Raw genomic sequence first — 12665 nt, 5'->3', positions numbered from 1 at the left:
TTACTCACTGGTGTAAGAGTAGTTCTAAAAAGCATACAAGTATGTGCACAGATTTGTGTAATTCTTTTCCAGTCCTTTTCTATAAAAATGAGTAAGGTATGCTATTGTTGGAAGGATTGTGATTCTCTTTTGTTGAAGTTTGTAGCAATTTTTGCAAAGTTGAGATGTCCTGCTATGAATTCCAGGGGTGAAAAAAAAAAGTCCAGAGTGGAAAGAAAGCATAGGAGGAAAGTTAATAATATGGAACTATATAAGACTTTTGTACTGTAATGAAATACTGCCAGCTGTCCTGCTTGTATTGTTGCTTACCACTATGAGTAGCTAACATGGCTGTAACAGAAGTTCAGAAGTTGACAACGATGTAGGGTGTTGCTTGCCTGCAGGTACCAGTACTTGAGTAGCAGATATGTTTTTGCCTAATGCAGTTGCAGTTTTGTGTGCAGTTACACTCATGCAAGGCATAGACCCAGTCCTGGAAAACTTCAAACCACTCGCATAAAGGACAGTTTATATTTTAAATGATTCTATATAGTTATTTTAATATTGAAAGACTGAAGATTCTTTCAAGTTCAGGCTCTCTCCACTGAGCTGGTCTGGGCGTTCAGCTTCATCCATTTTCAGACTACATTTTTGCACATTTTGTTTATAGAATAAATCTGCCCTGTAGCAGTAGATATGACTGGTGTTTGTGTGTCCCTTTCTCTGTTTAGAAAAGCAGTCTGTTCTTAACAGAACTTTGAGTTTTGGGATTGTTGCACAGAGAAGGTGACAAATTGGTTATACAAAAAAAAAAAAGTGGATTTTTCTAAATTATGGTTGTGTAGGGGAAAAAAATAGAAGAAATACACTTTATAACAATTGCACTAATAATTCACATCTGTTGATTTAGCACTGGGACTGCAAAGACTGCACTTGGCCCTAGAGTTCTTCCCAAACTACCTCAGAAAGGTAAGACTGTTTTTTGTGGGTGTTCTCATAATTCTCTCTTAAATGTGTGTGACAGTATGTGTTTGTGTCAAATATACTGGTCTTTTCAGCAAAAGCTTTATTTCCAAAACACCACAAACCATGGAACTTTACATGGAACTTTAACTGAAAAGGTTTTGGAGGTTGGGAAACTTTTTATTAAACTAAAAGTTAGTTAGATCTATAAAACGTAGTGAAAGAAGGAAAAAAAAAAATAATATCAAAACAATAGAAGCTGAAAGAGACCTCAGGAGGTCATCTGGTCCAATACCCCACTCAGAGCAGGGACAACTTAAAAACTAAACTAGTACTATAGATTGTCTTAGAGGTCCTTTCGGTCCTTTCCAACCTGAATGACTCTGCAATCCTATGAACTTTTTGACACGAGAGCAGGTTGTTGAATGCCATATGCAATCACTTTTTGAGTACCTGGGTGGATAACTTCTCTCATCACTCCTTTTTTCATCTTTGGCCACTGTTACTGTTGAACTCTTTACCTAATATCCATGTGTCCAGTTTCTTAATATCTTCGAAACAAGTGTGTCCATTGTCGTGTTTTGGCAAACAGGGTTGTTGTCCTTTTAACTACTTGGAAAGGAATCAGGTACTCTTATGTGCTCATTTATATACGTATGTATATCAGTGACAAACTTGCTGAGATCATCATCCCAGTCAATACCTTATGGTCTTTTTCTTTTTAGAAATGCTTTTTTTATCCTCTTTAAATAAAACCTGCCTTACGAGTTCAAAGGTTTTTTGCACTTCTGCATCAGACTATAAAATAGTAAGCAGGCCTACCTGCTACTTCCTCATAATACAGAATCCATCAAGAATACATTATGCGTGTATGAGTGGATGATTACTCAGGATTATAGAGCCTGAAGATCAGGAGGTGAATACTGCCTGTCCAAACTTTTAAAACTAGATGGCTGAACTGTAGAGCACAAACGAGTTCAACGGAAAATGCAAATGTGAAATTATTAAATGATAATTATGATATTACATCGTCTTTTGAAAGAGACACTAATGATATGATAGAGTATGAAAAGTAGTATTACTCTACATTACAGTAGAGTAGTGAAATCAACATTTCTTTGACTTAAATTTTCACCTGTAACCATCTATATCATTTTAATATGGGATCAATCAAAGCATAAGGCTTTGATAAGGGCTAGCGTCGGTTTGGCATACTATTTATTTAAGTCTCAAGCCAATGTGGATGATCAGTGCTTGTACATTTCCTACTAGTTAAGTCTAGTAGCTGTTTTAATTGAGGCTTCTAATAATAGCTATTCAGTTTCTCCAGGCAAATTATGCAAATTTTTGCTCTTTTGGTATAAATAACCATAAAACAGCATGAAAAGGTTCTTTGTAGTAGGTGATACTCAAAGTGAGTGGTGTTGCTTTCTTAGTAAAATGTCGTACCACCTTTTTTGGCTGGTACGATACAATAAACCAATTCTGAATACAATATAAAATGATTTCTTCTAGTCAAAATCTGTTACTTTTGTTATGGATCACAACTTTTTTCTTCTTTCTCTCATTTTCCCTTGCATCTCCTTTAATACAAGGTTGTTTGGCTTGGGGACTTTTTGTTGTCTTCAGTTTAAGTTTTTAAGGTAGATTTTAGTCAAGTAGCATTATACCATTAGAATTTTTCTTAAGGGAATAAGCAGTAGAATCAGCGCATGACACCGAGGAAAAGCTATTTTCATTTTCTTTCCATAAAATTTGCAAAATACATCATTGTAGAATATCTCCTCTTTAGTAAATTGTACACATTTTAAATCATTCACTTTAGTTTTAGTTTGAAAATCTATTCTACAGTTTGTTGTGTAGGCTGTACACACATACACGGTCGCTTGCTCTCTTCCTTAAGATTTTACAGATACTAATCCCGAGACTTGATTTTGTTTTTGTATGAAGTTCAATTGTATGTATGAATAATTGGCATTAAAGAGAATTTTCATTGCAGTCACATCGGTGGGTTGATAGACTTCTTTGCAAAAGGCATATTTTTTTTGCATTTGATATTTTTGTCTCGAGTCTAAGTACCAATCACCTTATTTCACCACAAGTGGTTAATCTATAAATTGACACCTAGTAGCTGTTGGGTTAAGCACTCCTGGCCTCCAGTCGGGGCAATGGAATGAGACCTAGCATTGTCCTCAGCAAAAGAGGGCTAAGTGAAGTCGTGTTGTTGTGTGTTTGTCACAGACTAGGAGGACATATGGGTAGTTATCAGAGCTCGGTGAACATATGGTCATTATACTGTTATGATTTTGATATGCACCTCAGTTCTTTAATATTAAAATGAGATTGTGAATAAACATTCTTCTTTTGTTTTAGTGGCACTAAGAAAAATAGAAACCAGTCATCATCTTTCAATAGATAAATCCAATCAGCACACGGAAATGTTTAAGCCCTCACTGTCCATCGATATACCACATAAACCACAACCTGGAGATTTGCCCCCAAAGCCTCTGCCTCTGGAACTAACTCAGAAACCTCAAGTGGGAGATTTACCCCCGAAGCCTGGAGAACTACCCCCAAAGCCTCAGCTAGGAGATTTGCCACCAAAACCGCAACTTGGAGACTTACCTCCAAAGCCGCAAATGAAGGACCTTCCTCCAAAACCTCAGCTTGGAGAGCTGTTGGCTAAAACTCAAGGTGGAGAAGCATCACCAAAGCCTCAGCCCTCAGAGGCGAATCAAAAATCTCACTCCTTAGATCTTTCTCCAAATGTACAATCTAGAGACACCGTCCAAAAGCAAGCATCTGAAGAGTCTAATGACATAACGCATACCTTGCCAGAAACCCCTGTGCCACTTCCCAGGAAAATAAATATGGTAGGTATTATTCCAGCTAGTTAAAATCTTCCATGCAAGGCTTTGAAGTTGCCATAGGAGTATCTGTGCAAAAAAGAAAGCCCTTGAGCTAAGCACACAAAGCTGGTAAAGTTATGGGCTGGGACGGGGAATGAGGTTCTCTTTTTGTACTTCCAAACAGCTTCAGCAAATCCTTGGGGTTTACAAGGCCTCTTGCATGCTGAAGCAAATACTAGTAATATAAAACGGTAGTCTTGGGAGCATGCTGATGTATTTAGATTTACTAGGGAACTTGGGCATGTCTATCTGTGCAAGTCATACTTCTGAGTTAATTGGTTTTCTCTGCTGTCTGCTGACTGCTTTGTGGATTACTGGAATATTTATATATTTGATTTTTGTAACTGTTAAAAATTATGTTAGCACCTATTAGTGCTGACCGATATTAATCAGTAGATTTTTTAAAAAAAAAAAAAAAGTAAATTACAGGTAAACTGTGACAAACTTGTGAATGTTCCTGTCATGAATATTTGATGTAAGTGTACTTATGTGGTTAACAGAGGTTCGGATATATTGCTCAATTTCTAAAATAGACCTGGCTGGATGGTGTGCCATAACGGAGCTGGGGCTATAACTAGGTTCCAAGTCTCCTTGCTCAATCCCCAGTTCATCTTGCTATTCATCTTGCTAGCAAGTGCAATTTCCATCCAACGGAGGCTTTTTTTTCATGCATATGTATATTGAAATCGTTTTATGAAACTCCAGAGTGCTCTCAAGATTTTCATCATTAAGAATACATCAAAAAGGAGCTGGTTTTGCTTGTCAAATTGGCTATGCAAAGCACTTATGTGAAAGGAAATGTGACTTCCGTTCTGGTAGTGAAAGCAGAGGGTGAGTTTCTCCCTTCGTGTGCTTGTTTGAGAAAGAACACTTTGTGTAGGGCCATTATTCTGCCTGGCTTCTGTGCTTGACTTGTCTGTAACTTCCTATCTGAGCTGAGGAAGACAGTTGGTGCTGGGGCTTCCTGATCACTCTGGAGATTAGATTAAAAATAAAAAAGTACAGGGATCTGATCAAAAGGTGTCTGCAACTATGATTTGTTTGTTTATGTGCTTTTAAATACAAGGAAGCAAATGACACTGGTCAGCTATTTTCCCTTTCTAATAGAGGGAGTGACAGCAAATGGTGGATAAGGTTTTTGTGTTTGTGTTCTTCCCCTATTTTATACAGAAACATCACGAGTAAAAATTCAGTGTTCTCCAAATTCAGCCATTTTCATATGTTCAGTACATTAAAAGTTCCTCTCTTTTGGAGTGATCAAAATGATGATGTATCCATGATAATTACCTTCCACTCCTCTGCTCAGCATTGTGTATGCACATACAGCTTTCTTGTCCACTGCACTTCTTTTTCCTCCAGCAATAATGTGCAAGAGTTCATCTTAAATGTGTTTTGCTTGCACTTTCAACCTGTCGCTATTTCCTCTCAGCACAAACTGATGAAATACTACATGACAGTGCAACATTAAGACCTGTGAGAACAGCCACGAGTACATGTGGGTACTTCAGTCTTGGTTTTGCCTGTTTAGCTACCAAATAGAGGAGCGAAGATTGGTTTTTGGAAGTTTTAGAAAACCGGTTGTTCAAAATTATTAGGAAGAAATACAAACACTGATAATACATAAGGTATTGAAAGGATATTTTTAGAGAAATGAAGCCTATTCTGAATGCTTGTAAAATAACACTGAACACTTGTGTGTGTATGTGTTTTATAGAGAAAAAAATGCTTTTTAAACAATTCTTGAGTGGAAATAAGAACATAAAGGGGTTATTTAATGACTATAACAGCTGATTAATATTTGGTCTTGAACAGAAAAAATGTGTTCCTGAATAGATACTAATATTGGGATACAGGGCTGTGATTTTTTTGTGTGTTTTTGTTTATAGTTGCAAATTACATGCCCTGGAATTACTTTCTTTTTTTTTCACACACCAGTACCCCAGTCTCTGTTCTAAAAACATACACTTTCTTCATATCCATCCTTTTGTAAACCTTCCCAAGTTTAATACCACCTCAGGCTCGAATTCTTCTTTCTACTTCTCTTCTAGCTGAAAGGAATAAAATATTAAAATGTTGTCTGTAGTACTAGGCAAAAAGAACCAGGAGCAACTTTAGGCAATTTTTTATGGGCTCTTACAAACAGAGTTGCACACAGTTCTCTAAGGTTAGAGGAATAAAACTTCCTGCAGTCTCCTTGCTGAATGATGTAATTTTTATCTGTCAAAAGTAGTTGTTTCCCTTCATCCAGTGAGCATTGATTGGAGCTGTTTTAGTTTGCAGAGCTTCTCTAGAGTTGAAAGCTGGGATGGGCTCCAAATATCCATTAAAATTGAATTTCAATCCCTTGCGATAGTTAAGATTTCTGTTCGAATTACCTGAATTTATTAAAAAAAAAAAAAAAAAAAAGAGAGAGAGAGAAAGCATTTTTGAAGTAATTTCTTGCTGCAGTAAATCCTTCGGAGGGAGGGGGACAAAAAAACCTTCCTTTGATCTCATATGAATTTCACCTAAGGTATTTCTATTCATTTGTCTCAAGAGTACATTTTTCCTAGTCTTACGTTGTGTTCACTGCATCACCCCTTACATATGTAATTGTTGTTTTTCTATAACTTCAGTGTGAGTGCTGCTTGCTATGCGTCTGTTCTGCTGTTGAACTGCAAGCATTTTTTTTTTTTTGCCAAAACGCAGAGGGTAGGTAACAGCAAAGAGAAGACTCCCCAGGAAATTTCCTCAGTGAACTTACTTTTGGCGCAAATTCCTCTAAACCTGCTGACTTTTTCTTCGTAGCCCTCCTGCTTCTCATCTCCTTCTGCTCTTCTTGTTTTTTGCATTCTTGTTTTCTGACTACTTCTGTTCAAAGAGGAACTGCAGTTTCTGAAGAAGTGTGGGTATAAAAACACAGGACTTTCAAGCAGCAGCATATTTCTGTGAATATAAAGTAGCAGCATATTTCTGTTCACATTGCTTACTTAGTCTATTTGGAAATAATTTAAAGCATTTTTCCTGCCATGAGAAACATATGTTCAGGGAGGAGTCCATGGCTCAGGCTTTTTCACATGAATTAGCAGCATGCAGCAAAATATGACCTAGAAAATACTTGGACTCAAAACAGGGGAACTGTGAGAATATCTATTGTGAACTATCATCACAAAATAATGCTGCCATCTGAAATTAAGATTCTTTTTACTAGATCACTACTAGAATCACTAACACTCTGGATAAAAACCCATTCAGAAATAATTTCCAGATTCAATCCTATAAGCAGATCTGAAGTCAGAGGATGCTGTATTTTCCTGCTAGACCCAAACCCCAAATTTAAAGGAATACTCGGATTTAAAGGCAGGTTTTCCTCAGTCTGTACCACTCCTGTAGTGTTCAGAGGGGATTGGAATTCATTTTCTGCTTTTTTTTTTTTTTTTCCAGTTATGTATGTGTTGTAGGAGAAAGGGTGGTTGTGCATTGGAAGAATGTAATGACTTTATTTAAGCTTTGATGGAAGATGTGTAGGATACTTATGCAGTGCACTAGGTATAAAAGTCTCTTGGGAGTTCTGAATCTTAAGAAAAAACCTAGACCTGTGTAGGTATCTTCCTTTTTCTCTTTTTTTTTTTCCTTTTTGAATTGTAGTTTTTAGATTTTCATGCCCTAATTACAGAGAAGGAAATTTGGTGGGCTTCACATTTTCGTAACACAAAGCATAACTGGAAGGTATAACTCATTCGGTACATTTTCGCTGTTCCTCATGTCTTTCATCTAAAACTTCTCTGTATTTTTAGGGAAAGAACAAGGTTAGGCGAGTGAAGACCATTTATGACTGCCAGGCAGATAACGATGATGAGCTCACATTTGTTGAAGGAGAAGTAATTATTGTAACTGGTGAAGAGGACCAAGAGTGGTGGGTATGTATCTTTGCCTTTTATAGCTCCACAAAACTTCCTTATAAGAAAAAAGAGGCTGTCCTTTAAAAGTCATATTTTTTGTAGTTGTTGTTCTGTGGTTTTTTTGTCTTTTTTTTTATTTTACTGGGAGGGAAGAGGAGAGGAACGCAGCAGGGGCAGGTTGTTTTCCACAAACAGATGTCCAGCATTTAAACTCGTGTTAGAAGAGACCCCCTTTTTCTCTTAGAGTCTGCAAGTTCCTGGGAGTCTGCTAGCAGCATCCTGACTAGGTTTGGCTTTATCGCAGGCTCATAACAACACATCTAAATTTATTTATTTACGTAAATTGGGCTGTATCATACTCTAGCCTTCCATCAAGTAAAGAGGATGTGTCATATCTTCACCCTGTTTAGCATGCTTACGCTCTTCATGAAAAATGGGAAGTGTAATTATCTGCAGTGCACCAGAAATGATAACTTTTATCTATAGGGGCTGCTGGGAGTCTGAAAAACTACTTGAAATTAGTGCTCCCAGTTGCTGATTTTTTTTCCGTAAATGAGAGGTAGCCGATCAACATTTTCTCCCATCCTGTGTCATAATTTTGTATCATACTCCTCCCCCCTTCTCTATGCTGTTGTCTTTGGTTATTCAGTGCTAACCTCAGGCTTTCTCAGCCCTGCTTGGGGGCTCCAACCTCCCTTGAAACTCTTAATTGTTGTTTCCAAAGCTCTCCTGCATCAAACTGCCCCACCTGAGAGTTATTACGGGGGAAAATGAGACAGGTTGCCTTCAATTTGATTAAAACAAATTCTTCTTGCAGTGCTGCCTACGATTTCCTAATCTAAGTGCGATGCAATCTTTGCTGTTTTGGTTCTAGCTACATGGTTTCCTCTCACTGATCAGCAGGGCATTGAAATGTGGAAAAGTTTCAGCTGAAAAGATGGTATCAAAGGGGCAACAGGCAGCAAAAAGCTGCTGTATTCGCCATACCATTCAGTCCACAATTATAGTTTCATTAGTTGCTGAATCTGTTTTGTGAAGTACACGGGTTTTATGAAGCCACATGCCTGACAAATTCCATGAAGCGCTCCGGTTCGAGCATTTCTGAGGGGGGAAATGAGTGCTGTTGACTCATACGTTTCAAAAATTTGGCTCCACAAGAGGAAATGGCCAGCCCTGCATGTTTCCCCTTCCCATTTTGTTAGTTCGTGGAAGAGGAAGGAGGCACATTATTATTCTGAAAGTAGTGAGCAGTGCTGTAGCAGGATGAGAAGAGGGTTATGTGGTCAGTCGAGACTGCTACCCCCGTGCTATCAGTTTGACAATTGTTTACCATAAGGCATTTTGAACACCAAAAGTTCATATAGAAAGTGCTGTCTTTGTTAGAAGTTGCTTGAAAATTTCTTTATAAATGACTATTATTCAAAGTATGTAAGAAATTGTATATGGAAAGTGCTTAATGAGACAATGCTGTCGTTTGTTACAAACACTACTATGCACATAAATCGTTAGAAATCATGCTATAATTGAATGAGCAAACAGCTAGGCCTTTATCACTTCAAATAAGTGAATTTTATCGAGGATTTATTGTATCCAGCAATGCAGATTATCATAAGTAACTTCACAATTGTAAGCAGGCATTCCCTCAAGTGAGATGTTTAGCGTTATTCAGTTAACTAAGATGAATGCTTCTGAGAGACACGTGCCTTGTTACTGCAAGTTAATCTGTCAGAAAATAGAGAGTCGGCCTTCAGTTTTGGTGAGGTTCTTGAAATTCAGTGGTGTATATAGCCCCTACAGGCTTCTAAATTCAGCTGTAGCTTTGCTCTCTTTAGCTTTAGTTGGCTTGTCTTATTTATAATATGCTCGTGTGGTTTTGTTTTGCTCCTTTACAAAATTCAAATGTTAGCTAAGGTATGCCTTAAACTATCAAAGAACTTGCAGAGGCTCCATAATATCTATGCAATTCAGCTGGTTTTTAATGGAATAAATGCTGCTTGTGAACAAGATATCTATGCAGATTTACATTTTTTTTTTCTCTTGTGTTGCAGATCGGCCACATCGAAGGACAGCCAGAGAGGAAAGGCGTCTTTCCAGTGTCCTTTGTGCACATTCTGTCAGACTAGTAAAAACAAACAACAAAAGAACTAAACTTGAGCATTGCACATTCTTCATGCAAGACGGGCTTTTTAGCAAAAGCAAACGCTGCTGCCTCCCTGTAATCCTGTGCACAATTGTATATATAGCTGCTGTTACAAATTAAGAATTCATTTAAGTTTCACCTCATGAGGTTGAATTATATGTTTTGTAAATATACTGTGTTATTCTGCCTTTGCCAGTATTATGGTAGCCTTGGAACCTGGCACGCCTTATTGGGTTCGTTGAAGCCATCCTCGGCATCTAGCACTTACATCTCTGTCTAAGCTGTTAAAAATATGTATGAACTGCCAGCTTTCCAAACATAGGTGGTCTCCATCAACCATGTAACTGTACAGAAAGGACTGTTCCTAATAACTTGGTATTCTCAATATACAATTAGCAGAAAGTTAGAATGAGTGAATGGTTTTGGACAATTTAAAAATCAGTCTGCAGTTTCTAAGTGTATGCAGTTTACAGCTATGAAACCCACTTCGGTATTTATTTAATATAGTGCTCAGTTAAGTGTAATTATGAAGACAAATATTCACTGACTTTACAGATAACAGTAATGTTTTATGGTGTGCATACAGCATTTCATGTTTATATTATGTGGACCTATGCCAAACTGTGATTGCAGTTCCCCTGTGATATTACCTCACTTTGACAAGTTACAAATTTATTTCATCCGAAAACTTATTTTAATGAAAATTAGTCATTGTTCTTTCGTAGATATATGTGAAATTTGCTGGTTTCTTTCACTGAATTCTTAGTAACCAAGGACTTCTAGAAAATGTTAACTGTTGACATTATGCATGCATTTAGATGCTTACTTGAAACCTGCCTTTGTACAAAAGTAGTACTGTAGTCATATAGCTACATTTGAAGAAGAGAACATTTTAACTTAATTGCTATTCAGATTAATGTGAGCTTGCAACAGTATTTGTTTATAGCTAAATTGGCTCTTTGAAAAATGATTTTGTGGGTTCTTTTTCCTCTGTCTTCAACCTTGCTAAAAGTTAGTTATCTAAATAAAATTTCTTAAGTGGTGGTATAAAGATAAATTTAAATTATTTTTAATTGCTTTAGAAAGTGGAAGTTAATACGACCTTTCATGCATTTGATCAGGCTGTTAATAACTTGGATGACAACTATCGAGCTGGTTTTAGTAAAGTTCACTAAACAGTAACTGTAGTAGTCTCAATTCAAAGCACCAGCTAACAAACATTATTATAAAACTAATTGGTAAGAAAATCATTAGAAGGCTGCATTTGACCTGAGGTTTCTTGAAAGTTGGTATAAAGCTGCATTGCCAGAAAACACTTACATGCATTATTGAAAACTTTCATTAACTGTGTCACTTTCAAGATCATTTCTTAACTTTGAAACATAATGCAATTGTGGTTTTTCCCATGGTTTGTCTGTAGCGGGTTCCATAACTTCCATACGTAGCTTCGCATTACTTGTGTTAAATGTTATTTTGGCTTCAGTACCTAGCAGTGCGATTTCAAAGCAGATTGTCTTGGCTGCATGGAAAGATTTTCATTTCATAAAAGCACATCCCAGGCTCTCTGAGGGCTTTCATTTTTAATTCAGTTTTACAAGACTGTAGTCAGTGAATATTTAATTCTGTTTGTGGTTAATATGGAAACAAATACGAGTCTAAACCCCAGATGGAAAAAAATGGAAAAACATTTATCAACTGTTAATGGTTTTATCACTTATGATAAAAGTTTATTAAAAAAAATAAAATTACACAATGAGTGAGCAAGCCTGCTGGCATCTAATCTTCAGTATTACCAGTTCCAGTATTTCAGACTTTACTCTGTTTTTTTTTATGGAAAGGAAGTCAGGATTAGCATTTATTTAGCATTCCATTTTAGCCATTAATACAATGTTTTAAGTTGCATTAAAGAACAAAACCTATTCACTTTTGTGGTCAATTGTATTTTTAAGTGATCTTGAAATAAACTGATAAAAAAGCAAACCATATAGAGAAAACCTAGGCATGTAAAATTATGTAGAGTCAAATGTCTATTCTTTTCTATGCTCTTTAAAATAGTATACATATGCATTTTATAAAATTAAATGAGTTCCATCGGGAACAATAGTTCTGTTTATTCTGGCTTATTGTGGGTCATAAGAAATCTGAAAATGTATGATATTGATTGAGTTTAAGTACAGTATTATATTTGAACTCAATGAGCCACTGTCTGCGATTTTGTACATGACATAGTATTTGGAAAGTCTAAATCTTTATGGAAAATTAGCTGATAGGGGCTGGGGGGAGGGCCAGGGGAAGGTGCCCCCAGAGGGGGAAGTATGCTCTGCAGATGTCTTATTTACTGTTGAACAACAGTTGCTATTTATTTTTTTATTACATAGAACATCACATGTACAGAAATCAGATCTGATCATGCCACTAGTTAAAATCTTGAATTCTCATTGAATGTTAAGGTAAAACATCAGTACACATGTCTATTCACATGTATTTAATGTGACAGTTTTTGAGTACTGTATGTGTTAATTTCTACTTTTTTAATATTTAAAATTGCTTTTAAATAAATGTATTCAGTTGATCCCAGATATCTGAACCAAGGCCCTTTTGTCAACTGGAATATCATCCAGGGAGAAAGGTTGGATTCCCAACAGGTAGAACTTCAACACTTGGCATGTTTCCTCTTGACTATAAACCACCCCTTCTGTAGTGCCATTTAAATGTGTTAACGGTTGTTAAATATGGATGCAATCCCCTTTTTTTCTGGAAAACTTGACTTACTAAAATTAGCATCAAAACATT

The 12665-nt window shown here is 36.6% G+C and overlaps 1 protein-coding gene across 7 annotated transcripts in view; it reads left to right on the top strand.

Annotated features, from left to right (window-relative positions):
• ASAP1 (ArfGAP with SH3 domain, ankyrin repeat and PH domain 1) overlaps positions 1-12451 on the top strand; it is a 167322-nt gene extending 154871 nt beyond the window's left edge. For all 7 annotated transcript variants that reach the window (XM_068672657.1, XM_068672662.1, XM_068672656.1 and 4 more), the window contains 4 exons: positions 890-948; positions 3316-3815; positions 7628-7750; positions 9781-12451. In XM_068672657.1, coding sequence (XP_068528758.1) covers positions 890-948; positions 3316-3815; positions 7628-7750; positions 9781-9855 — 757 coding nt within the window. In that variant the 3' untranslated portion in view covers positions 9856-12451. The remainder of the gene's footprint in view (positions 1-889; positions 949-3315; positions 3816-7627; positions 7751-9780) is intronic.
• The last annotated feature ends 214 nt before the right edge of the window (positions 12452-12665 follow it).

Source organism: Anas acuta, chromosome 2, assembly GCF_963932015.1.
Source record: "Anas acuta chromosome 2, bAnaAcu1.1, whole genome shotgun sequence".
Taxonomy (NCBI): Eukaryota; Metazoa; Chordata; class Aves; order Anseriformes; family Anatidae; genus Anas; species Anas acuta.
Note: the sequence above shows the minus strand (reverse complement) of the source record. Positions and strands in the feature narration are given on the sequence as shown.